The 26743-nt window shown below is 46.5% G+C and overlaps 1 protein-coding gene across 1 annotated transcript in view; it reads left to right on the forward strand.

Moving 5' to 3' along the window:
* Nucleotides 1-2121: 2121 nt before the first annotated feature.
* Nucleotides 2122-26743, forward strand: part of USP42 (ubiquitin specific peptidase 42) — a 38382-nt gene continuing 13760 nt past the window's right edge. The window contains exons 1-8 of the mRNA XM_075527528.1: nucleotides 2122-2253; nucleotides 6544-6793; nucleotides 9936-10136; nucleotides 20391-20501; nucleotides 22487-22589; nucleotides 23645-23712; nucleotides 24550-24620; nucleotides 25893-25975. Coding sequence (XP_075383643.1) covers nucleotides 6553-6793; nucleotides 9936-10136; nucleotides 20391-20501; nucleotides 22487-22589; nucleotides 23645-23712; nucleotides 24550-24620; nucleotides 25893-25975 — 878 coding nt within the window. The 5' untranslated portion in view covers nucleotides 2122-2253; nucleotides 6544-6552. The remainder of the gene's footprint in view (nucleotides 2254-6543; nucleotides 6794-9935; nucleotides 10137-20390; nucleotides 20502-22486; nucleotides 22590-23644; nucleotides 23713-24549; nucleotides 24621-25892; nucleotides 25976-26743) is intronic.

The following is a 26743-nucleotide window of genomic DNA, read 5'->3' on the forward strand; positions in this document are numbered from 1 at the left end:
AAAGTCCATCAGCCCAATCTAGAGGCCAGCATAGGCCATTCAGTGTTTGGGCTCCCCTGGCAGTAACCCATTTGTCTTTGGCACCAAATGCTCTTTGGCGATTGGGAGGCGTTGGGACTTGGGAGTTGAGTTGCCTGCAGCATAGACAGTTTGGGTAAGAGGAGTGAGCTAAGCAATTTCTGTAGGTCACCAGGCTGGCACGAGTCAAGACAAAAGTGAAGCACTCTTTCACTAAACCGTGCTTTCACTTTGGGCTGAGCTCCAGTCTAGAAGTGCATCTGAGGCAAGTTTATTGGCTGTCTCAGCCAAAGCCCCGGCTTTCAGAAGGCGGCAACTTCTTCTCTTGCTTTGTAACTTCTCCATTTCTGGGGTCAGTCCTGTTCTAGAAGCTGGAAAGGATGGTCCCAGAAGTGTCCTTCTGTTGCCTTTGAGGACATGGGGAAAGGAGGAGGATGGAGCCAACCCTCCTCCAGGGGTTGTGTTGTTGCATAGATTTTTTTAAAAAAAAGTCCTTTTTCCTACCCATGCTGTTCAGCTATTCTAAGATTTCAGGGACAGACTGCAGGGGCAGTTCATCAATAAGACTGTGGAATGAAAAGTGAAATTAGAAGTCAATCGGCTGAGACTTCCAGAGGAAGCAGCTGAGCAAAACCACAACGTTCAGGGAGCTGTGAAGGATGCGGTTCTATTGCCTTCCCTTCCATGTCGAATCGTCTCAAAGTTTCAGTTAGAAAAAGTCAAGAGAATGTCACAGCGCTGCTGTGTTCTTGAACATCTCTATAGGGTCAAAGGGGCTCTCAAGGTGAAAGTTCATGACCATGCTTCCTCAGGAAAAGTTATGTCCTCTTTCTCTTGGAAGTGTGGAATGCCTCTTCCTGCTTCCTCAAAGAACTTCAAGAGCCCCCTCCAAACAATCATTTTATCACTTGACTAATTGCTTTCCCTAAGAGTGGAGCAAGTGCTATCATAAAAGAGATGTGGGGGTGGGGTGTCTGATTTGGGACTGCTGGAGGGCGTTGTGGAAGAGGTGGCATGCAGTTTCTATATCCAGATATAGGCGTGGGATGGGACAAGGTGCTGGGAGTTTGTGGAAGGCAGCCTGTAACAGCTGGAATTCATTGCCGAGACAAGGGGACTGGAGGCCTTCAATGCCGGGCTGGGGACTATGCCAAGGGCAGTTAATAGATCTGACCTGTGATTTGGAAAGATCATCCCGGTCACGTTATGAAGGAAGTGAGAAAAACTAGGAGTGGGACAAGAGAGAGGAAGACGCAGGTCGGGGGCAGGCCCTTCATCAAAGCGGGAAATCCAACAGGGAGATGGGGAGGGTCGTGCTGGAACGGAGGCAACAATGATGAATTCGTTCCGCGGCGCAGCCGTCTCGTCCCATCAGTGCTTGCAAGTCTGGATTTGGCACAAACGAGGTAATCAGTCCAGTTGCACCTAGGGACTTTAGCGGGCTAGGATTTGAGGCGAAATCTTGCCGGAACGAGCACACGTCCATCCTTTCGTAGAGGTCAGGAATGAAATTCGACCCTTCCGGTCGGTCACCCGCAGCTGGAAAAGCTGACGGAGGGAGCCGGTGGGGTCGGCGCCCTTAGGACGCCTAGTGCGCGGGGCGAGGCGCTGGAGGAAGGGCTTTTCACTGAGCGGCTGTCTCTGGCGGGGGCCGCAGGGCCGCGCCGGCCTTCCAGCTCTGCTCCCGCCACGCCAGGCCTCCCGCTTCTTCTCCAGCCTCTGCGGGGCGCGGGAGTGCCGAGCTGGGGGCCGAGCGGCGCGGGAGGCGGCCCCTCAGAAGGCAGAGGCGCAGGGCCGGATTCCACGTGCCGCCTGGTTTTCCCGGAGGCGCCGGGCGCAGGACAGGAATCTGCGCTAGGGCCAGGCGCCGCGACGCTGCCGCTGCGCCAATGAGCGCGCTCCTTCCGCCCGCGGCCCGGCGCGCCCGTGACGCAAGAGGCCAACCTTCGCCCGCAGCCCTTAGGCGACCGCCCCTCCCGCGCTCAGCCGGCCCGTTAGCTGCGCGCCGCACCGCTTGTGCGACGGCCCCTGGGCGGCGGCGCGGGCGGGCGCGGCCCCGGAGCGCCCCCTGGCGGCCCGGCGGGGCGTGCCGGGCGCGGCGCTGACCCGGAGGCGGCGGCGGCGGTGCCCGGATGGAGGCACGTCATTGTCCCCCGCCGGGCGGCTGGGCTGTGTGCGGCGGCGGTGGCGGCGGCGGCGGCCGAGGGGGATGGAGCGAGCGCCGAGCCGGGTCAGGTAAGCTCCCTCTTCTTTCCCGCCGCCGGCGGCCGACGTGGGGCCTGCGGATCGCCCGGCCCGCTTCAGCCGCAGCCGGTCCCGCCGCCCCTCAGTCCGCCCGGCCGGCGCGGCCCGCCGGGGGCCGGCGCGGCCCCTCGCCCGCAGCCCCCTCCGCAGCCGTGGGCCGGCCGGGACCCCGCTAAGCCGGTGGCAGCGCCGCCGCCCGCCCGGGCCGGGCCGCTGGGGAGGGGGCGGCGGCCGGGCTGCGCGGGGAGGCCGGACCCCCTTGGTTGCCATGGACACTGCTTTCCCACCCCACCCGGCCCGAGCCCGCCCCCTGCCCCCGTGGACCGGGGTGGGCGGCGGGATCGGGGGATCGGCCGGGTGGGCGTGTGCCGGCCGGTGACCGGGCTGGCCAGGGTCCCCGGCGGGCCCGTCGACCCCCGCGTGGTGCCAGCCCTGAGCCTCGGGCGACCCCCAGAGCTGCGGGCTCGCCTCCCCGCCCCCACTGCAGCCCCCGGAGAGGTAAACTTTCTCACCTGGGCGCAGAGCGGCCAGGTGCACGCGCGGGCCGGGCAGCGGGCACCCGGGAGGGCGCCGCGGGAGGCTGAGGGGAGAGCCCGAGCTGGCGGCCCCAGGCGTGCGTGTCGCCGCCAGGTTCTTTCTCTCCGGAGCCAGAGCAGCTAGGCGACCCGGGCGTGGGGTGGGTCGGGCTAGAAGTTTCATAGTCAAGGACCTGAAACTTGCTGTAAGGCTGGCAGTTGAGGTGACTTTCCCCCGCTGGTGAAGAGCTCTTTCATGTCTAGGTGCTTTAACTCGGTTACCGGGGGAAAAGCTGCCTGTGACCACTTGAAAGTGGCGGAGACAACTAGTTCGCCCCCTTTCTGCCTCTCCCCCAGGTAGAAAGAGAATCATAGGGTCTTACAGCAGTTTTGCCCAGTCACGTCACCCTCCCAAAGAGTTGAACATGTTCAAACATAACTCAGCTCTTCATTTTGCTGAATTATTCATTCAAAAAACCTAGGGGTTTGAATAGCCAGTTTCACTTATTTGTTTTTGCTTGGGGTCAGTTTCACTTTCTCTTCTATGTCATTGAACCAAGTCTCCAGTATTTGGCTTGTAAAGGGGCAAGGCTAGTTGTTTTATGGACTGAAGTGGAATGAAAATCAAGGTTGGGTCTTTCTAGAGTGAGTGTGTTTCTCTGAAGATGGAATACTGCAAGAACGTGGGTTACATTGTTTACAGGGAAACCAGAGTAACAGTTTCTTTTTGCTTGTTTTGATGTTAGTGTCTCCATGTATATGAAGTGCCACATGGTTTTATCTTTTTTCCTTGTGGAAAAAGAATTCCAGTATTGAGGTTATTGCCAGGGTGAAGGACAAGGTGCTGGACATTTTCAGTCTTTTCAATAAACTGTTGTGCATCAGGCAAAGGAGTGGATTCGTCTCATTTCTGCACACATGTAGTCTGTGATCTATGCTTATGTTTTTTAAAACATGCTTTTGTAAGTCATCAGATGTTGAGATTTTTTAAAAGTTTTCTTTGAAGTCGTTGCTTACAAGACTCGATATTGATGACAGTGGTGTTTAAAGCTGTACCGAGCAAAGGTTATCATAGAATTCCTATGAGCCATGCAACATTCTTTGGCTGTTTCGGTGACAAATGGAGTTTAGTGTGATACTTGAAGGTTTGAGGCTACGGATGCATTGACTGAATACACAAAATGAAGAATGTGTGGCTTTGGTTGATCTTCCCAAAACTATAATGCTATATATATTTATAGATAGTTGAACTTGATGCTTTCCTATGTAAGTATATGTACACATTTATTTGTTTATATATACACATTTAAGAGCCCCTCCCCAACAACGACTATAGTAATTGGAACAAGTAAAACGGTTTTATGCAGTCATTTATTCATAGCTCTCCTACAGGGATGTTAATCCTGGGGAATTAAGGTGTTCTGCTGCTCTTTAACTTTACTGTAAATAAGGCTTGCGTCGTTTTTAAAAAATTACTGTTTTGGTTTTCATTTTTCTTTTCCTTTTCCTTCATTTCCTCTCCTTTTATTTTCCCGTTTCACCCCACCACCCCCAATTTTCTTTGAATTGTAATGGGGAAAGTGCAGACTTCTCCCAGACAATATGATCCATGCTTTCTCCCCGAATGAGGCTCCGGTAGCTGAGATTGACTTGAAATTTTACTCAGTTTTCTTCTGATTGCTTACAATCTTAATTAATATCCACTGTTTTCTTTCCATGTAGGATCCCAAAATTGGTCTTTCAAGGTTGTGTTCACTCTCTCTTGCATGATAATCTTAATTTTAAAAGTACAGACAATAATACCGAATCATTTTAAATACACACACACATTCACACACCTGTGAACAGCCAGTGCACCTTAATGGTTGTTCATTGGGGTGGAAAGTACATGGGTATTTTATGAAGATATTAAAAAAAAACTTTTTAAAGGCTAGTATTTCTCCTTTGGATTTTTATAAGCATTGAATCAGATTCTGTGTATTAATTTATATTATCATTCAGCACAAGTTGGTGCTGAAAGCAAATGTTGTGCCCGCCTCCAAAAAGGTGCTCATTCATTTGTGGCCGGGCTGAGAGCCGCCTGCTGGCCAGGTCAGGGCTGGGCAAAGTACTGGAGAGCTGGCTACTGTGGAAACCAGCGATCATCTGGGAGGGGGTTCGAACCCAGTCTTTAGGGATGTTGGGTGGGTGGGGCGCTCATTTGCCAAGGAGCTCACTTGCTCACTTCCTGGTGGAAATGCATGCTGGGGAGAAGTGGGAGAGAGCAGCCACGAGAGTGAAAGTGGCTCCACGGGGTGGGAGCCCCATGGGGCATGTAGGGGGGGGGTGGTTACCCAGCTCTGCAGTTGTTGTCGAGGCAGGGGAGGGTTAGGCGGCTGCGGCACTCCTGAAAAGGCAGGGGGGGCGGATCCGGATTTGGCTGCCGGGTTGGGGTGTGCGTGTTCTGTTTTTCAGTACTAGCTGCCATTGGACAGCTTCGGGAACATTCCTAAAAGCAGTCTGTTAACTATGTGGTGTAACTACGGGAAGCTGGGCGGGAAAGTTGGAGCAACCGCTGACAAGTCTAGGCTACTGTTGCTTCATTTTATAGGCCCCGTGAATGTGTGTGTGTGTGTGTGTGTGTGTAAATGCCATCCTGTGGGTTCTTTCTGATCTTTCATAGATTCGTTGTGCAAATTAAGCAAGTTCAAGAATATACAGTGATGAACACAGTACCCAGCACATAAGAAATACTGAGTGGTCCGCCCTAAGATTTAAAAATGGGATCCAACAGAGAAAATGATTGTCTCTAAAAGCATGTATTTGCGCTCAAGTGTGGTGTTAGTAACATCACAGGGACAGTGTTTACAACGTTATACATTCCTGTATGACAGTCTCTGCCCCCCAAAAAATGCATTTGCTTAAAAAGCAAGCCTCTCCAGAAATGGGATATTTTAAAATGTACTGCCCATGACACAATGTCATTTTGGACTTCAAAGTTAAGCTAGATTTTCCTTTTTGTGTACTTGAGATGTTTTCCTGTGGAATCATATTCAGATAGAAAGTTTAATCAAATGTACTTGTGTGAGTAATGTTCTAGTTCAAGCACTGGAGAACAGAACGGAACAAAACCAAGCATGGTTAGTAAATCTACAGAACTGGAAATTGATTGTATTTTGACAGATCAGACTTTCAGGGACCATGGATTAGAGAGGGTCTTCTAATCAAGTACTTCTTTGGAAGTTTTAAAATAAAAGTTGTCTGCATGTTCAATTTAGCATGATGTTAAATATCCCAAAGAAACCATAGCCAAATTGCTCGAAAAGACTTTTGTTATTATATTTGGATGGTGAAAATAATTAGATCTGGGTCAGTGAATTTCCCAAGACCCCATAGTAAAAGCAACAACTTGCTTTTCTTTCTTAAAAAAAAAATAATCTTATTGGGGGCTCATACAGCTCTTATCACACACAATCCATACATCCACCCATTGTGTCAAGCACATTTGTACATTTGTTGCTATCATCATTTTCAAAACATTTTCTATCTACTTGAGCCCTTGGTATCAGCTCCTCATTTCCCCCTCCCTCACCCTTGATAATTTATAAATTATTATTTTTTCATATCTTACACTGACCGATGTCTCCCTTCACCCACTTTCCTGTTGTCCACCACCCTGGGAGGGGGTTATATGTAGATCATTGTGATTGGTTCCCCCTTATTACCCCCACCTTCCCCTTATAACTTGCTTTTCTTAAAACTGCTGTCTGCTTTTCTTCTTTTGCAGAGTTGAACAATGACCATAGTTGACAAAGCTTCTGAGTCTTCAGACCCACCGACCTATCAGAGCCAGCCCGGCAGCTCTGAGGCTGTCTCACCTGGAGACATGGATGCAGGCTCCGCCAGCTGGGCTGCTGTGTCTTCATTAAACGATGTCTCCAACCACACACTTTCTTTAGGACCAGTACCTGGTGCTGTAGTTTATTCGAATTCATCCATACCTGATAAAGCAAAACCATCGCCACAAAAGGATCAAGGTACTGTTTTGAGAAACACCTGTGTAAGTGTAATTGCCGGGCTGGTTGTTACGAGAGGGGCTAACTTGACAAAAGACCTTGCCAGCGGAGCGGCCAGCAGAGCCGCATCATCTGAGAGCCTTGCTGTGCTTCAGCTGCTGGTAACCACAGTTGTGTTGTGATTAGTTTGTAGCAGACAGGTAAGATGATTCTCTGTTGAAACGATGTTTGTTGTTAGGCTCTTATTCCTAAGTTTTTGAAAGATACATTTTATATCGGTAAGAATTGAGATGGGCAAGCATGTGTTAATAACATGTCAGTCATTTAGTGTTTAGTATAGTTCCCTGTTTGGACAAATGACTCTACCCAACTTTTTTTTTTTTTTTGGGGGGGGGGTGGCCAGGTAACACCATCTGTAATAGTTTTTTTTCTTTGAAAGTTAGCAGACAATATATTAGGTTTATTAAGGCAGCACCCAATCATTCCTCACATGGAAGAAGACAAGGTCCAGTGACCATGCCTCTATATGAAGTCAGCATGTATGAAAATCAGGGGCTGTAGCCTGCCTTCCTCCTATGTCCGGTGCATCTCAGGGTGGTGTGTGTGGGACATTAGGCAGCGGGCATCCCTTCCCTACCCTGCCTTCCCTACCATATCCCCATCTTCGCGAGCCCAGGATGGTGGTCAGCTGCTGTCTTCTGTAGGCTGCCGCCCACTGCGTGCCCTGGATAGGAACCCCACATGTCTTCTGTCGACCCTGCAGCCCTCCAAGTCTGTCTCCCTTCTGTTCTTGTCCCTTCCCTTCCCTCACCCTCCCCACCTCCCTGCCACCTTTGAACTCTTTCTTGCCTGGCGTCCCTCTGCCCACTGTCACCCCTGCACCATGCCCTCCTGGTGCACCAAACTGAGATGGCACAAATGGAGCAGTAAGTCATCTGTGTTGGTTGGCTACCACCCCTCATGTGGCCAGTGTTGTCCGTCAGGGTCTCTGATGTATTATTCACTGTAGCCCACGTGGGGCCCAGAACATCAGAGATGCCCTCTGAAAATTTTTCCAACATTGTAAATTTGAAATGTTGGCTAATAAGATTGTTGATATGTGAGGAATAGGTGTAAATGCTGTTACATTTGTTAAAACAATAGAGGGGCTCCGAAAAGATCTTGTAAAAATGGAATGAAAAGGCCAAGGGATTTTCTGATGAACACTTGGGAGCCTCTGTGTCTCAGTGGTTGAAACACTGAAATTTCTAGATACTCACTCAGATCAGGAAAACTTGGACACTTTCAGGTGGGCCTTAGGGGTTTGGGGAGTGGGAAATGACAAGTAATCAAATTAGCTCCTACTAGTAATATTATTTGGCTTAGGCTTGGTGGAGAAGTCCAACCCTGTCTGGTTTTGAGGCCTCTCAGTATGTGTGATGGGATGAGGTGGAAGGACGAGCTGACGTCCTGAAAGGACTGAATTGAATGTTGCCTGAAGCCCTCAGCTCATCTGGCTCCTCTGCTATCAGCAGTCTCCACAGGGTGCCTTTCTCTGCAGACTCCAGTCTCCCGGAGAGATGCTCAGTCTTCTTGCTCTCACCCGTAGGACATGTTCGCATCTCTCTGCATCGCCCTGTTCTGGATTCAGTGCCCAGATCCATTTCTCACCACTCCTACTCAGCCGAAGTTCACCTGGGCACCCTTTCATGCTCACCAGGACCCCCGTTCAATCAGTATCCAGCCACGGAGGGACTCACTGTTCAGCACCAAGGAACCAGCAAGCCTTTGGGAACAGAGCTTCGCTGTGAATGAGCCTGAACTTTCTTAAATATGTTGTTCCTGGAGCTGTGTTTGAGTTCCAGTGGCATGCATCATTTGGAAACAGTTACTAATTCTTAAAGCAGATGAAACCTTTTAAAAGTCTAAGTATAGCATATAGCAAGTATGGCCCAGTGGTATCCTGAGTTCAAAGCCAGTTTCCGCATTAGTAACCTGGGTGACACTATATTCGTCCTTAAAATAGAGACTTACTGGTTGGTAAGGGCTCAGTGAGAGGCGTGGATGAGGATGGCTGATGGCAGGGCCAAATGTAAGCTTCCCTAGCACATGTGACACGATTAGTGACTCCTGAACGGAGCCCTGGTGGCATAACTGCCAAGTCAGCAGTTCTAACCCACCAGCCGCTCCACTGCAGAAAAACAAGGTTGTCTATTCCTATAGCATTACAGTCTCGGGACCCCCAGGGGTCGATCTACACTGTCCTGTAGTGTCGCTTTGAGCCTTTGAGGATCACTGTATGTCAGAATCAACTCCATGGCAGTGAGTTCTGTTTTTGGTATTTCCTAATGATTTTGTGCATGGTGCTTAAATAAAGAAACAAAAAAACCTACTTTTTTTTCCAATGGAGAATCATAAAAACTCTAAAAGAAAGACCCCAAACCAAATCCACTGCCATTGAGTCAATTCCAACTCAGAGCAGCCCTGTGGGCTGGAGTAGGAAGAACGCAGGGTTTCTAAGAGGACAGATCTCTGTGGGAGCAGCACCTCCGTGTTCTCTGGAGGAGCAGCTGGTGGGTTTGGATTGCCAGGGTTCCTAGACATAAAAAAGAGAGACTGATTACTATGAGTTCTCATGTTCCCATCAGCCAGCTCTGGCACTGATCATCTCATGGCCTATCTGGTTCTTCTGTGCTTCCAGCCAGTTACTCCCCTACCCACAGCTTTTTCCCAGGACTTCGTGTTTTATAGTATCAGTGTCTAAAAGAAGGGCTTTTTAACGAGTGTCTTTCTGTAAACAACCCAGTCAGTGTTCAGGCCCCGGCTGCCGGTTCCCATCAAGATCCACTCAGCGCCACACTTTGTGTTGAGTGAACACGCACCTTAAATTGCTCTGTCTTGTTGCAATTGCATTATTGAAGAAAGCAGATCACATGGTGTTTTCTCATGCTCTTTTCAACAGTCCTCCTCTCTCTCTTCCCAGGAGCTTCAGACCATGGCTCAGAAGCAGCCGTGCTCAGAGCATCGCCTTTTCCCACCGACTTCCTTAAGCTCTCTTGTGTTTCAGTAAGCCAGTGGTCAGCGGAGAGCCTCAGTCCGGTCCCCATTTGATGCGTTGCTGCTGCTACAGTGCCTGAAGCCTGCCCAGCTTTGTGCTGAAATGTCCGCTGTGTGTGTGTTCTAGTCCTAGGTGATGGCATTGCTCCTCCACAGAGAGTTCTCTTCCCGTCGGACAAGATTTGTCTAAAGTGGCAACAGACCCATCGAGTTGGAGCTGGCCTCCAGAACTTGGGCAATACCTGTTTTGCCAACGCAGCGTTGCAGTGCCTAACCTACACGCCACCTCTCGCCAATTATATGCTGTCGCACGAACACTCCAAGACATGTAAGTGCTACTGTTCCTGTAGGTCGTATCAGGCTCCACTAACCTAACTCCTCGAAACAAGAGGGAAGAACCCGGCTGAGAAGCCCATAATCCCTGGGAAGGGGGTGCTTGTATTCTTTCAGAAGCCAAGGAGGAACTCTGAGGGGCTGTGTCCTAGAAGCAGAAAAAGCACATGGTGCCCCATTGAGCTGTGATGTCTCTTACAAAGAAACATAGTTGGTCATCACTTGGGATTCCTGAACCCCCTGCTGGTTTCTACACGTGCTGAAAACAAGGGATACTGATTTCTGATGCCAACCCCTTGGGATGAACCGGCTTAAGAAATTCCAACGCTGCCAACGTTGATCCCAGACATCAAGCTGCCTTCGTGGCAGGGGTGGGGAGAAGCCTTTCTCACTGCGGCCTCCAGCGCCAGCCACCGTGGAATCTGGGTGGGACTTGAGAATTCTCCCAGTCCCAGGAGAGGCAGCACACCAGTGGGAACAAATCAGAGTGTCTACCCGGGTGGAAGGCAGCTTGGTGGTTGACTAAAGAGTTCAGAGTTGAGGACAGAGCCATTTTTTGAGGTTTTGATCTTCCTTGTATGCTATAGATATTTTTGCCCCCTTCGGAACAAAGTCTTCCAGTTCCTCTATGGGGGGGGGTGGTGGTGGTGGTGGTGGTGGTGGTGGTGTGTGAGAGAGAGAGAGAGAGAGAGAGAGAGAGAATGGAATTAAGGAATTCTCAGGGCAGGGAAAAAGCCCCCCTGGTTTTCTCTGGAAAAGTTCTTTTTTTTCTTGGAAAAGTTCTTTTTTTTTTTTTAACAATTTATTAGGGGCTCATACAACTCTTATCACAGTCGGAAAATTTCTTAATGATAAATATAAGGTGATTTTTGGAAACTGATTTTGTTTTCTTCCAAGAGCAAAGTAATGTTTTTAAAGAATTCGGAAAGGGCTGCAAAGTGGAGGAGAAGTAATGGAAAATCACCTAGACACTCATTTCTGAGGCGTGTTGAACCCAGGCGTTTGAAGTTGCTGAGCGAACATCGTGTTTGCCCTCATGTTCTCTGGTTCTAAGTCCGTAATTCCTTCCTCAAGGACAGCTTTCCTCTTACTTTGCGCTTAGTGAAAGTCAGGTGTAGCTACAAACCCAGCTCTGGCACATGGATAGCAAACGAGGACCAAGACCAAAGTTAGGTGTTGCCAGGGGCCAGAGTTTGGTGCCTAACTTTCATATTATCGGCAGTTTCTCTTTCTTTCTTTCCCCAGCTTCATGGAGGTACAGCTGAGATATAGCAAGAAATTGCACTCATTTAATATACAGCTTGATACATTTAAAATACACACTTACATACATCCATGAAACTCTCTCACCATGATGAGTAAGATCATCCATCATCCCACAAGGTTCCCTCCTGCCTCTTTGAAATTGGCTCCTTCCCCATCTCCTTGCCCCTCCTCGCCTTACCCTAGGCAACCACTGATTACTTCCTGTCACTAGAAATGGGTGTGCACCTTCCAGAATGGCACCAAATCTGTTCTTTTCTGGCATCTGCACTCAGTTGCTTTGACATCATTCCATGTGGTTGTGTGTTTCATTCATTCATTCCTTTTTTCTTTTTCTGCTGCGGATCTTCCACTGTGTGGATGTACCACAGTACAGCTCCCCACTCACTGGTGGAGGAACATTTGAGTTATAAACAGGCTTTCTAAAGACATGTTTTCATTTCTCTTGGATAACTAGGAGTACATTGGCTTAGTCCTGTAGTAGACATGTACTTAACTTTTTTTGAAACTTCTAAGCCTGAAAGAGGTTTACAGTCGAACCCATCAGTACTTGACATAATTGGATTTCGATGTGAAATGTTGAGAAGAATTTGCTTTGGAGCTCGAACCAAACATCAGAATCCGATCTGATGCATGTGATTTTTGTAAACAAAAGCAGTTCATGTTTTGGTCACTCAGCATTAGTTGGCGTTGTTAATATGCGTCGTTTAAACCTTTTGCGACTGTGTTCCAAGTGTTTTGCTATAATTTTCTTAGTTTTTGTATTGTTTTAGGTAAAAAAAACATGGGTCCTAAGAAAGGGTTTTCAAAAGAGTTATCATGCTAAGGAACTGGTTAACCATGCAGCCATGTCCGTATTGTTCATGGTCATTTGAAAAGACTTAAGGAAATGCCGACAGCAGACCACATTAGACAGATTTTGTTTTTAAAAAGAAAGCCAGCCAGGTCGTAGTGAAAAAGGCAAAGAAGGGAAAAAACTCCTGAAAAGCAGCGACCAGTTGATTTTATGGAAGGGAATTCCCCTTCCAAGCAATGACTCTCTCTCTCTCCATCCCTCCTCTCCACATCCGTGTCCTCAGATCCAGAGCCTCATCAGTCTCAAGGTACGGGCCACACTGTAGTTAAAACTTTTTAATGTTGTGCTTCTTATTTAAATTACATTATTGAACTCTGAACTTATTTGCTTTGGAATTTCTATGTAATGTTTTGTATAAAAAGGCAAGGTTAGGGTAAAAACTTGGTTGAGAACGGATTAATCCATTTTCAGTTATGTTTTATGGGAAAAATTGATTCAGAACTCGACTGCATCGTACGTATTTCAACGCTCCTGCTACAAGGGATTAGCGTCGAGGTCCGAGGTTCTACTGTGCTTGTGTTTATTGACTGTGCAAAAGCGTTCTATAAGGGTTACAGCCAAGACAACCCTAGGGAGCATTCCTACTCTTCAAACACATGTTGTCATCAATTAGAATCAACTCATTGGCAACAAATTTAGTTTAATTTATATATACACACACACACATAAGCATACAAAAACTCATCATTTTTTTCTGATCCTAGTAAGATTAAGTTAGAGATGTCTTCCCCCTTTATTCCCGAATACTTGAAGATAAATTTCCTAAACATCAAGGACTAGACCCACCAAAACCAAACCCACTGTAGTTAAATTGACCAGTTACTCAGAATAAAGACCCTGTGGGTCTGAGTAGGATTTCTCCTCAGGGTTTCCAAGACTGTACATCTTTACAGAAACAGCCTGCTGCTGCTTTCTCCCATGTGGTGGCTTGTGGGCTCAAACCGCCACCTTGTTAGTCAGTCACTGGCAGCTTTGACCACTTGTCTTATGAAACCACCAGGGAGGGGGAAGTTTCCCATCATTGTTTTGAAACCCCCGCCCCCCCACATTGATGTGTGTATCTCACTTCACCCCTACCACAGCCTTGATTCCTGTAACTCAAGAGTAAGTTTTGCTAGCTGGTTTGGGGAGTGATTTCTTCCACTTCTTTCTTCTTTTTTAATCGTTTTACTAGGGGCTCATACAACTCTTATCACAATCCATACGTACATCAATTGTGTAAAGCACATTTGTACATTCATTGCCCTCATCATTCTCAAAACATTTGCTCTCCACCTAAGCCCCTGGCATCAGCTCATTTTTCCCCTCCCTTCCCACTCCCCTCTCCTTCATGAACCCTTGATAATTTATGAATTATTATTTTGTCATATCTTGCCCTGTCCAACGTGTCCCTTCACCCACTTCTCTGTTGTCTGTCCCCAGGGAAGAGGTCACATGTAGATCCTTGTAATCGGTTTCCCCACTTTACATCTTTCAAAATAATTATCTCCTTTGTTTTTCCTTTTCAGTTTTAGAGTAATCTTGTCTATACCTTAAAAAAAAAAAATTGGGCCAGGCTTTTGGTAAGTTTTTCCGTGACTCAGTCTGGGGAGAACGGAGAGCTGCTGCCATAGCGACACTTTTAGTTCTTGGGTCTCCGTTTACTTAGGTCTTTGATTTCTTTCATGAGTGTTGTTGAGTTTTCAGCATGTAAGTCTTGAACCTGTCTAACCTTGTTAGATTAATATCTAAGGATTTATCTTTTTGAGTGATTGTACATGGTGTTATGTTTTAGATTTTTTGTATCCAAGTGTTCAGTGCTATTATTTAGAGTTACATTTGAGTTTTGCATGTTAATCTTGAATTCCATTATTTTTCTGAACTCACTTATTTTAAGACTTTCATGTGCGGGTAAGTGTGTAGGTAGGGTCCTTAGAATTTTCTGTCTAAGACAACCATGCCATACGCACATAACGACACTCTGTCTCTTGTTTCTTGATTTGTGTGCCCTATCTTAGGGTCCTGTCCCCAGCCTAGCAGCGTGCTCAGTAAGGCTGGGGAGAGCTGCTCGCCTCACCTGCTTTGAGCTTGGGGGCACAGCCCTGTGTTTCGCGGTTGGTTGTGCTGTGCTGTAGATGGTCTTCATCAGGTTAAGAAAGCTGGCCTCTTAATTTTGGGGGGAGAGGGGGGGTGGGGTGGGAACTTAAATGGTTTTCTTCAGTCTACAGCCACTGTTGTTACTTCTCTGAGAGCTTCTCATACAAATGAGTATTGAGTTTTGTCAAATGGTTTTTCTGTGTTAAACTGATAAAATCACCCCTTTTTTCCATTTTTGCCTTTTAATATAGTAGGGTTTTGGGGGGTTTATTTTCCAATATTGAGTTAGCTTTGTATCTTTGGACTAAATCTTCCTTTTTATATGTTGCTGAGTTCTATTTGCTTATAGTTTGTTAAGGGTTTTGGCATCTGTACTTATGAGAGATACTAGTCTATATATTGTCTACGGTTTTTTCTGGTTTGGTATCAGGGTAACATTAGTTTCAGAAAATGAGAACTTTTTTTATTTTCTGAAAGAGATTGTATGGAGTTGGTGATGACTTTTTAAACATTTAGTAGGTTTCTCCAGTCAGACGATTTAAATCTGGAGATTTCCTTCTTGTTTCAAGGAGGTTTTAAGTTACAGACTTAGTTTCCTTAGTGAGTATAACCATCTTAGAAGAAATCGGCCTAACTCGCCAGATTCCTATGTGTGGAGCTATTCCTGACCTATTCCCTTATCAATCTTCTGATTCCTGCAGGGACTTTGATGCTGGACTGTGTTTCCGTCTGCATGCTGGTGATTTGTGTTTTCTTCTTTTTCTGTGCTAGGTCTGGCTAAAGCTTTGTCAATTGTATCGATCTTTCCAGACATCTGGCTTTCTTTTTAATTTTTCTCTATTTTTGTTTTCAATTATATTTATTTATTTTCTTTACTCTTTCCTTTCTTGGCTTGCTGTGGCGTTATTTTGTTCTTTTCTAGCTTCTAACGGTGGATATTAGATGGTGCATTTGAGACTTTCTCTTCCTTAATGCCTGCAGTCAGTGCTATACATTTCCCTTTCAGCACTATGTCAACTATGTTTCCAGATTTTTGATACATTGTATTCTTATCCAGGGTACTGTTTTTTTAGCTTCCTTGAAACTTCCTTCCTGATCCTTGTATTTGGAAATATGTTGCTTAGTTCTCATGTGGGCAGAGAGCTCACTGTTAGGGTTTTATTCCGACCGTTCTCGGGGTTTTTGGCCCCGCAGCTGGCTTGTCTTGGAGTGTGCGCTGTGGTCATTTGAAACGCGGCGCTGGACGGTGGTGCTGGCTGGAGCGCACTGGCAGCACTGATGGGAATCTCTTGATTGCTGGGATTTGTTGAATTGGATATCCTTTCTATGAGTTGGAATCAGAGTTGACTCAATGGTGTTGATTTTTATATCTTTGCTGATTTCCTAATTGTTCTATTGTTGAGAGAAGACGGCTGAAGGCTCAATTATAATTGTGGATTTGTCTATTTCTCTTCAGTTTTAGCCATATTTGATCAAGTACTTTTGGAACTTTTAATTGACTTTATTTGCGACTTTGCTCTCTGGCGTAAACTCATTGAGAATTGTTCTGCTCATTGTGGCCCTGGCCTCCTATCACTCCGCGGAGCCTGTCTTTACTCTGAAGTGAACTGCTGTGCTTGCTGTTCTAATATAGCCGCATCTCCTTGGTTTTGATTGTTTGCATAATTAGTTTGCTCCATCCTTTTGTTTTCAGCCTGTCTGTATTTAATGTGATTTCTATAGATAACATGCTTGAATTATGTTTTTATTTCACTTTACATATATGTGCCTATTAATCGGTGATTTGTAGCACATTTGCATCTAAGGTGATTATTAATATGTTAGTGCCTTTTTTTAATGCACTTTTTTTTTTTTAACAAAGCTACATTTAATCCTTTGGGGTGAGCCACACAGGAATAAAAAACACTGGGAAGGGGTAATCTCCTCACTTCCTACGTGTGGCCCCAGAGCCAAGGGGCTACCAGAGGGAAGAAGGAAGCACAAAAGGGACCCACTGCAAACTCAGAGACCACCATGGGTGCTGGGCCCTGCGAGCACTACAGGAGGCCAGGCATGCAGAACCGTGGGGTGGCACTGACTCTTGGCACAGGTGGAACTCAAGAGGGTTGGACATAAAATCACAGAGCTACGCGGGTTGGTCTTCCTCCACCTTTGCCTTTTTCTGCTTCTGCTGCACGATCTCCGAGTCTTTCTCCTGACAGGTAGTAGCAGAATGCCCTCCTCTTGGCGCTTCCCCTTAACTGAGTTGCTGTTTCATACTCTGCTGGCGGCAAGCTGGCATTGCTTTCCGTGGGTCATGGTGACGGCAGTGACTGTGGCCTGCCTGGGTTGCATCCCCTTGTTCTGTCTTGCCATTTTAAAATTTTGCCTTTTGTTCGGTTCTTCTTTTATAAAAAAAATTTCTCTGTTATCCTCATCTTCTAGCTGACTTAAATATTATTTAGAATGCTGTTTAGATTACTATAGTGTTTTTGCATATATCTTTTCTGTGCAGTTTTTTTTAGTGTGCATTGCTATATGAGATATACATAACACTGTAGCCTACTGGCTTTGTTCTTTACCAGTTTCGAGTGTTTAATTATATATAGTTAATTATATATTGTATATATGAAACACTGCAATCTACTGGCTTCATTCTTCAATGGTTTCAAATGAAGAACCCTTACTTTTCCTTATGCCCTTTTACCCAACAGCTGCTCAATAAGAGAAAGATGGGGTTGTCACCTCTCATAAAGATTTACACTCTTAGAAACCCTATGGGGCATTCTGTGCTGGCCTATAGGGTCACTAGGGGTCAGAATCGACTGGATAGCAGTTGGTTTTGTTGGATGCTGGTTGTTTTTTAATTCTAAATATTCGTTTTGTTCTTTTATCTTCTATTTCTTTGCTTAGACTTTTTTGAGGCTACTTATTTTCACTCTTTTTGAGTGTGTTTATAATGGCTTGTTGAAGCTTTTTTTTTTTTTAATCATTGCTGCTTTATACCTCTTGTCAGATAAGTGTAACATCACTACCATCCCTGTGTTAGCATGTGTTCATTGTATTTTTCATGTAGTTCAAAATCTTCCTGATGTTTGGCATGACAGGTGATTTTTTATTTAAAACCTGGACGTTTTGTACAATGCGACATCGGCTCTTACAGGAGCCCGCTGTATCTGGCTTTCCCTGGTGCCCCTGTGGCAGAAATGATGTGCTACCTTATCCCTGCTGGGCGCAGGTGGACAACGAGATCCACTCGGTGGATGCCTGATGTGGGCATGGGGGTGTTTCCTTACTGCTACTATGGTGAGAAGGCCCTGCTCCCCAGGTGGTGTCTCCAAGGGACACTGCTGTGGGTACCAGTAAAAGTCCTGGTTCTGATGCTGCAACTGTGGGGAGTAGGAGGAATGATGCTCCTCCTGTGGCCTTCACTGACATCATGGGATTGGTGTGGTGGTAGAGTGGTTACTGCCCAGTGGGATGAACGACTCAGCAATGAATCACCTCCTTGTATATCACCCCAGTGGCTTGGTTGGGGCATTTCATTACAGTCTGGTGAGTGGAAATCCAGGCTCCTCACTTCAGTGACATGAGCAGGGCTACAGCTTTCCTAGGGGGTCTGGCATCAGAGTGGTTGTTTTCTGAAGGTTTTCTGTCTCGGTTTTCTCATCCCTTCATTCCTGGTCCTTTGTTTTCTGATCTTGGCCCTTTCAGAAAGCAAGCTTTCACTGGGGACTTTTTTGTTGTACCTGATGGCATTCCAGCTCGCTGACTTCTTTACCTCTAGGTCTGGATCTATGAGGGCCAAAGAGAGCCCGGGACACTCAGCTCCATGTCTTTGCTTGGGCAAGTACGATCCTTCGCTGGCCTATGTTTCCCCTCTACCTCTCGCTGCCTCCCTGTGTTGGTTTGATTTGTAATGCCCAAGGTTTTCGTTGAACAAGAGAAATAATAAAAAGTACCCCTTCTCATCCTCCCATGGTGTAAGTCTTTTAAAAGATAGAGTGTGTGTTCTCATGGACTTCCTATTTAAAGAAAAGAGGTTTCCTTCAGTACCTGGAAGATAGTCCTCCTGGGACCTTCTGATGGGTGTTATTTTTAAGAGCAGTCTGTTGTCAGTTTTGCTTTTGTCACTGCCTCGGAGTTGATTATGACAGTCTACCCTGTCTCTGAGGCTGTGGATCTGGGTGGGAGCAGAGCGCCTCATCTTTCTCCCTCACTCGCACCTACTGTGCTACTGGGGCTCCTCACGGGGAGGGATGTTCTCTTTTGTTCCCTGAAGTGCCTTTACATTGTCTTTTTTTATCACTGTTTCTACACAGTTAACTGAGTGGCCCTTTGTGTATGCTATTCTTCAATCCTACCTGTGGTTTGTTGAAGTTATTAAAATCTGTGATTACCTTTTCCCCCCTCCGAGTTCTGTGTAGGTTAACACGTGTATGGATTGATGTAACTTCCAAATGTAGACCTGGTCCACTGCTGCTGGTGGACCAGTATCCCTTCGTGCCCCTCCTCCATGGAAATAGTCCGGTGACATGTCTATCAGGGAGAACTTGAAGTGGGCCCATTGCTTCATAATCAGCTTATATTCTGTCCCCCTCCCCACTTTGTGTTTCAGGATAAATATCTTGTATCATTTCTACTATTTTCAAATACACTAATCTCTTCTTTTGCTGTATCTTAATGTATTGTGAATTATATTATATTCATAATATAATATTAATGTATTGTGTTAATGTATTAATTAATTTATTGAATTAATTCTATTCACCCACCTCACTCCTCTTCCCAGTATATTTTTTGTCTCAGAGATTGGCTTTTTGTTTGCAGAAGTACATTTGGGTCTGTTTCCATGGCCCTGCAGAAGCAGCCCTTGTTTTTCCTTACGTTCTTTGGCATACGGGTGTGTCTTCTCTAGTGGTTTTTTTATTGTCCATAGTGCATTATCCATGCCTCTTTCTTTCTTTCTTTCTTTCTTTCTTATTAAATCGTTTTACTTGAGGCTCATACAACTCTTACCACAATCCACACATACATCCATTGTGTCAAGCACTCCTATACATTTGTTTCCCTAATTCTCAAAACATTTGCTTTCTACTTGAGCCCCTGGTATCCGCTCCTCATTTTTTCTCCTCCCTCCCTGCTCCCCTCTCCCCCAATATTCATGCCATTTCTATTGACAGTCTTCTTGTGATCAATCATACTTTCCTGCTTCTTTGCATGCCTTATATTCTCTACCGGGAATTAGACATCATGAACTTTATGCTGTTGGGTGCTGGACTTTTTTTTTCTTTTCTTGTATTTTTAAAAGTATTTTTGAACTTTATTCTGAGATGTAGTTGACTGAAAAGCGTTTGATCTTTTTTGCAAGATTTTTTCTTTAAAACTTTACTAGGCAGGTTCTGGGCAGCCCCCTGGACTTAAGACAGCAGTTCTTGGTCTCAGTTTTGTTTGGGACCAGATGCATTTTTGTTGGGACTGCCCTGTACTGCACAGGGTGTATAGCAGCACTGCTGGCCTCTGTCCACTAGAGGCCACTTCCATGAGCTAATAATGGGTTTTACCTTTTAAATGAGGAGCGGATACCAGGGGCTCAAGTAGAAATTGTTTAACAAAATTGAAGCACTCACGACCTCTGAAGGTGGTCAGGAAAGCCTAAATCTGTACTGACTGAGTTTTCTAACCCCTGTGTGGAAGAAAGACAGTTTTTTATTGCTTGGCCAGGTAGAAATGTAAGAAAAAGGGCTGGCTTTTCCAGTACAGAGGCAGGTCTGATCATAGACTTCGAAATCAGAAAGCTTATTACGATGTAAGTCCAATTTTTTTGCCTGTCACTTAATGACTGTGGTGTTGGGCACAGTTCTAGCTCTCCGAGCCTCGGCTTCCGCTCTCAGAAAAGAGCCATGTGTATGTGTAACCTCGTCTCATGGGAGAGCCAAGGGAGTGAATTAATAGGAAGCAAACACAACAGTCACTGTTGCTCTCTCGTTTGAGGTGTGTGGCCTCACACCTCGTGACAACGTGTGCACGGTGTCATGATTGTGCTCATGTGCAGGATTACCTGTTCTCTTTCAGGTCATGCAGAAGGATTCTGTATGATGTGCACAATGCAAGCGCACATCACGCAGGCACTCAGCAATCCTGGGGATGTTATCAAACCGATGTTCGTCATCAACGAGATGCGGCGTAAGTACCTTGTGAGGTGGTTCTGTTCTTCAGTCTTTACATGATTGGTCTTAATGCCCCAGCTGGTAAAAAGTGAGCAAGCCCCTGTGTTGCATTAAACAACCAACCACATTTATTCATACGTGGGGGAAAAATCAGTGCATTTTTTTTTTTACTTAGTGCCCCGTCTAGTAAGCCATTTAACCACATAAACACACACTTTAAAACTTAAAAACGAAAGATGACATTATGGCAAAATAGTAACTGGAAGATCAGTTTTTAAATGTCTCTTGGAGACTCAGAATTTGTTAATAGAATCATTGATTAGTTTTGTTTGTTTGTTTGTTTGTTTCATTGATTAGTTTTACAGCAACTTTTTCCCCCAGATGTGTGGGTTTCTACATTGAGTACTGCTAACTCGGATACTTATTTGCCCTCAGATTCTGTAAATAGTTTTTAATTAGTTTATATTTGATGCATGAATATTATGCTGTACATAGTGGCAGGAATTATCAAAATTAAGTTAATTATATTATTATATCCATAACTTAGCAAATTTGTGGGTAAATGTCACCTTTTATATTTAATTTTTAATTTAACACTTTTTTTATTATAATAATCCTGCTAGGTTACCTAGATTTTGTTTATGTTTTACCCTTTGTGTGTTTTTTGCAATGGACTGTAATATTTTAATGAATTGAGTTGGACAAAAAAACATGCAAAAAACAAAAATCTACAGCTCCGAATCTGGTATCTAGCTGGGTAATTATAGGGATGCAGTTATGCAGTGAAGCATCTTTATTCTTTTTTTTTCTTTATTCTTGTTGCCTAAAAAGCTGCTGAAAACTAGAGAAGCATTCTTGCTCATCCAGAACAGGAAGTGTGGACATCTTTGAAACATTGCTGGGTCCTAGCAGAATTTTAACCAGACTAGGTGTGTGTGTGTGTGTACATAAACACACAGGCACACATGCATATGTATTGTGTTTTTTAAGTCGTGTATGTGTAAAAACAGGCATTCTTTTTTTTTTTAGCATTCATTTTTTAAAACAGTCTTTAAGGAAAGGGCAATGCTGTGTTATGTGTGTGCACATTCTCCTGAGACACGTACACAGTAGAATCATGAAATCGCCATTTTGGTCGGTCAAAACTAATAGAATATTGGCAATTTCATATGATTTAAGTCAGTGGCTCTCAACCTGTGGGTCGCGACCCCTTTGGGGATCAAATGACCCTTTCACAGGGGTTGCCTGATTCATAACAGTAGCTAAATTACAGTTATGAAGTAGCAACGAAAGTAATTTTGTGGTTGGGGTGGGGGTCACCACAACATGAGGGACTGTACGAAAGGGTCGCGGCATGAGGAAGCTTGAGAACCACTGATTTAAGTGAATATGTATTTATACCCACATGTACACAGACTCTGGCAGAGGGGTTCCACTTGCTCTTGTTTGTACCTTTGTTTTTCTAGTGTTTTCTCTTCGTCATGGGTTGGAAGTCGGTCTGAATTGTCATTGTGTCACTGGTGGGGGGGCAGCTGGTTCTGCAGGTCATCAGGGCAGCCATCACAAGGGCTGGACGTTTATGTTTGCCTGGAGTCTGGGCCCATGAAGATCCAGCAGCACACTTGACTGTGCACACCAGTCCCCTCACATGTTGAAAAGCAGTTTGGTTGTCATTGTTGAGACTGTACGACGTGACGATGCCGTCACTGTGCAGCCTACATGGTTAAAGCTGAGTCCGAGTGAGCACACCTTCGTTAGGGAGGGAGGGCCTGCAGCGCCCTGCACCGGCCTCCAGAAACTCCAGCTGGTGCGCAGGGAGTGGTCCCTCCTGCTCTCCGGTGACTTGCATTAAGTGCCAGCTCCTCGGAGATCATTATCCAGCTCTTTTTTCTAAATGCTGCATTGTCAGAAGATCGATCTTGGGGGCGGTGGTCGAGTGTGGCGGACGGTTACTGCCTGGGCATAGTATACACTGATCAATCTCTGTCTTACTGTTTGCAGGGATAGCTAGGCACTTCCGTTTTGGAAACCAGGAAGATGCCCATGAATTCCTTCAGTACACTGTTGATGCTATGCAAAAAGCATGCTTGAATGGCAGCAATAAGTAAGTCTACCCACGCCCCGGCCCTGTCTTCCCTCGGCTACATCTCTGGCTGCTTACAGTTCACCTTTGCTTCTGCGTAGAAAACTGTGTTTGCCCCTGTGCTGCCTTTTCCCCAGTTTGCCAAGATTGTCTGAAAAGTTAGCAATTCCCAAAGGTCTGGTGACGGTGTCTGTCAAGTTCAATCAAGTCCAGACGTCAGGAAGCAAGTGGTGGCTTGGCCCTGGTTTGATTTCTGGGTTTGATTTCTGGGTGTCACTTAAGCCCCGTCTCCTGTCAGTGGCGCTACTGATCTCAGTCTTGGTAGTCAGGGTGTGTGCTCTGCTCCTGTAGCTTCTACACCAGAAGAAGATGGGGGCAAATCCTACACCACCTGGTGTTAGCCGGCCTGTCGGGCGAAGCTCCTCTCCTGCCACACCGCCAGTGTCAGCGGGTAGCAGAGCAGTGTGGTGGCGGTGCCCTGGGGCTGCCTGCACAGGCCTGCCTCTGGGCTCTTCCCTGGCCGGACACCTGGCTTACGCCATCAGCATTCTGTACACGTTTCTTTTCATAACCATCGTTGCAGTTCTCTGTAATTCTCTGCTTCCTCCTTGGGTGCCCCCATCCATGCCTCCTTCTTTCCTGCCCCTGCCTGCCTCCTAGGATTTGTTTTGGAGCAGACACTGCCCTTTAGTTGGTGGTCCTGAGACATGTGCTCCCTGTGGGAGTCCGTGTTGGGTTTCTGGGCCTGTCTGTGGTGATCTGGGGTTGGGTTCACGTCCAGGTTTGCAGAGTGACTGAGTCTTGTGGTTTCCACCCGTCGCTCTGAGACCAGGAAGTCTGGTCTATTTCATGATTATGAATTTTGCTCTAGATTTCTCTCCCTTTCTGTGGCAGTTGAACCCCTTCCTCTTGTCGCTTGAGGGCCCAGAGCCCGCCTGGTCTTCAGTCTCACCCTGTTCTGTCAGGCAGAGGGCTTCTCTCTGTGTCACGCCCCATCCCTTTTCCGCTTGCTCTGTTTGTAGTGTCTAAGCCTGTTGTCGAACTCTTCTCTCATGTTGCTCTTTGACTGTTTTCAGATTAGACAGACACACCCAGGCAACCACCCTCGTCTGTCAGATATTCGGAGGCTACCTGAGGTCTCGAGGTAAGCGAATAATGAAACGTCCTATTCCTCGGCCCAGACCCCGGCCCCTCTTCCTGGGGCAGCCGCTGTGCCAGCATGTAGTACAGCTTCTGGCGTACCGCCTGGGCGCGCACAGCTGGGGCTGACTCGTCGGGCCTGCTTCTCCCTCAGTTCGTACATTCAGCACATGCAGACGCGTCCTGTCTTTTCACAGATGCAGTCATACTCCAGGGGCTCCTGAAGTCCCTGTTGATGGACAGGGCAGGTTTCTAGTGGGCTTGTTGAATTACATCATGGTGTCTGTCCTATCCCCTCTGTCCGGCCGGGTCTATGAACAGTGTAAATAGTGCAACTCTTTATGTGGGATGCATTCTTAGCCTGGGGGTCATAGGATCATTGGCTGTGTGATTTTAAATTCCAGTATTGCCATATTTGTCCTCCTTAGAGTTATGCCAGCGGTCCTGGTGGCATAGTGGTTAAAGGGCTGGGCTGATCACTGAAAAGTTGGTGGTTTGAAACTACCAGCGTCTCCTTGGTAAAAAGATGTGGCAGCTTCTTTCTTAGCAGATGACAGCCTTGGGAACCCGCTGTGAGTCGTAGCCCACCTGGCTTTCAGCGGTGGGCATTGGGTTTGGTCTTGTTGTGTTTCGGCTAGAGGCCTACCTGTTTATATTCCAGCCAAACTCATAACACTCGCCCCACACTGTGTGCAGTATCAAAGGCCCTGGGACTTTTGAGTGCAGTCTGACTGGGGGAGAAGTTGCCCCTGGTTTTGTTTTCGGTTTTGCTGTCAGCGTGTGTTACCCTTTCACTAGTTGGTACCACCGTAATGATTGCACTTTGCATTTTGTTTTTCAGTCAAATGTTTAAACTGCAAAGGCGTTTCGGATACTTTTGATCCATATCTCGATATAACATTGGAGATCAAGGTAAATGTGACCATTGTAGGTTAATGAAAGTTAAGTCATTTTCATAACTGTTGCTCATTCATTCATAGTTCGGCCTGCCCTTGCTAAACTGGCCCTTTAGTGTGTGTCACCATCACTGCAGGGTGATTAATTGTGCCAACGTTCTGGTAAGCACTCTGAAGGGAGGAAAAGTTCACTTTCCACCGCCCACACCTGCGTCTTCACAAATCTGAGGGGCACAGCTGTTGGTGCCGGTCCTTGCACTTTGGCCAAGAGCTCTCCTTGAGGTGGGGTGGGGCCCATTTAGATGCTCTTTCTCCCTCCGACATGGTTTTGTTTCTCTCAGTTTCTAAACCCTTGTTGTGATTTGAAGCTTTTGCTTTTTCAATTACAAATTTCCTACATGCTTCTGATAAAAAAGACATTACAGTCACATGTGAAATTTCTTCCCTCAGAATGAACGCTCATTGATGGTTTGCTGCATATTCTTTTTTTAAAAAAAAACAATTTATTAGGGGCTCATACAACTCTTATCACAGTCCATACATGTACATACATCAATTGTATAAAGCACATCCGCACATTCTTTGCCCTAATCACTCTCAAAGCATTTGCTCTCCACTTAAGCCCTCTGCATCAGGTCCTCTTTTTTATCCCCTCCCTCCCCTCTCCTGGTTTGCTGCATATTCTTCCCAGATGATGTGTATGTGCCATGCATAGCAGCATGTCTTCTTTATCTCTCTCTCTCTCTCTCTCTCTCTCTCTCTCTCTCTCTATATATATATATATATATATATATATATATATATATATATCTCATGCGTTACCCACAAGGGGAATTAAAAAAGTTCCAAAGTTCCTAGCAAAATGAAGAAATTAAAGGATGATGAAATTCTTCCACATTTTTTCAAGTCCCTCGTGTATAATAAAAATACTGTGTTAATAGTCCTGTGTATATGTGTGTTTGTATGTACACCTATGTCTAATAATGTCTCATATGCGATTACAGCCCTTCTGCTGGGTTGCCACTTGCACTGTCATGTGCTTGGGGGCTAAGTCTGCCTGTGGGGCTCTCGTGTGGGTTCACTTCCCTGAGGCCCTGCTGCTCCCTAACTTGCTTTATGGCTGCCTTTCTGGGCTTTCCCAAGTGTGAGTGCACTCACTGCAGGGTGAGTGCGGCAGTGATGTGACGGGCCGTGCGTGAACGTCCGAGTGAAGGAGCCTGGTGTTTTTCACGTAAAGAATGCATTATCTGTCTCGGCTGTGGCTGACGCGCGCCCTCCCTCTTGGCAGGCTGCTCAGAGTGTCAACAAGGCGCTGGAGCAGTTTGTGAAACCAGAGCAGCTGGACGGAGAGAACTCCTACAAGTGCAGCAAGTATGTGCGCGCCGGCTGCCTGCCACCCGCTGTGTGTGTGTGGGGGGGGGGCACCGAGGCAGGCGTGTCAGGATCACCCCTCTAGATTCCTTCAGCTTCTAGGCCCACCTGAGAAAGGCAAGGCACAGGGTGCCTGTTCTCACCCACCTGGACATGCAGGCCTGCGTCCTTGGAGAGGTGGGTGGCTTCTGTGCTGCTGTGTGCAGAGGGTGAGGCCAGCTCCTCCAGAAAGCACCCGGAGCACAGGCCTTGCCCTGTCTTCTGGCACAGGGAGCACAGAGGCTCTCCCAGAACGGGGAGGCAGTTTTCTCATCCCCGACCCGCTCTCTTCCTGTAAGAAAGCTGCTCTGAAGAACGCCCGTCTCTTAGGCTTTGAGTAGGTAGTAGATTTCTTATGAAGAGACTTAGTGAAGATACTGAACTCAGCTAAGGGAGGCTTGCCAGCAACGGTTTCCAGGGGAGGGGTGGTGTACAGTTTTCACTCCACAGGGGTCTCAGGTCCTTTATCAAGTCAGGGCTTGGTTTTCACAGACGGGGAACCAGCTGGAGAAGCTCTTCCTTCCCAGCTGCTTTGAAGTGAGGAGATCCTGGGTTACCCTGGTTGCCCGCCCTCGCTCTGTCCTGTGCTTATTGCTGAATGAAGGGGTGGCAGTTGTCATCAAAGCAGCAGCCGAGCCCTAGCCGGCACGCAAGCATTGCCAGGGCCCACCACAGAGGCGCTGTGACACACATGGTGCCTGCCGGGGTGGTCCATGCCTCCAGTTGCTG

This window comes from Tenrec ecaudatus, chromosome 12 (genome assembly GCF_050624435.1).
Source record: "Tenrec ecaudatus isolate mTenEca1 chromosome 12, mTenEca1.hap1, whole genome shotgun sequence".
Taxonomy (NCBI): Eukaryota; Metazoa; Chordata; class Mammalia; order Afrosoricida; family Tenrecidae; genus Tenrec; species Tenrec ecaudatus.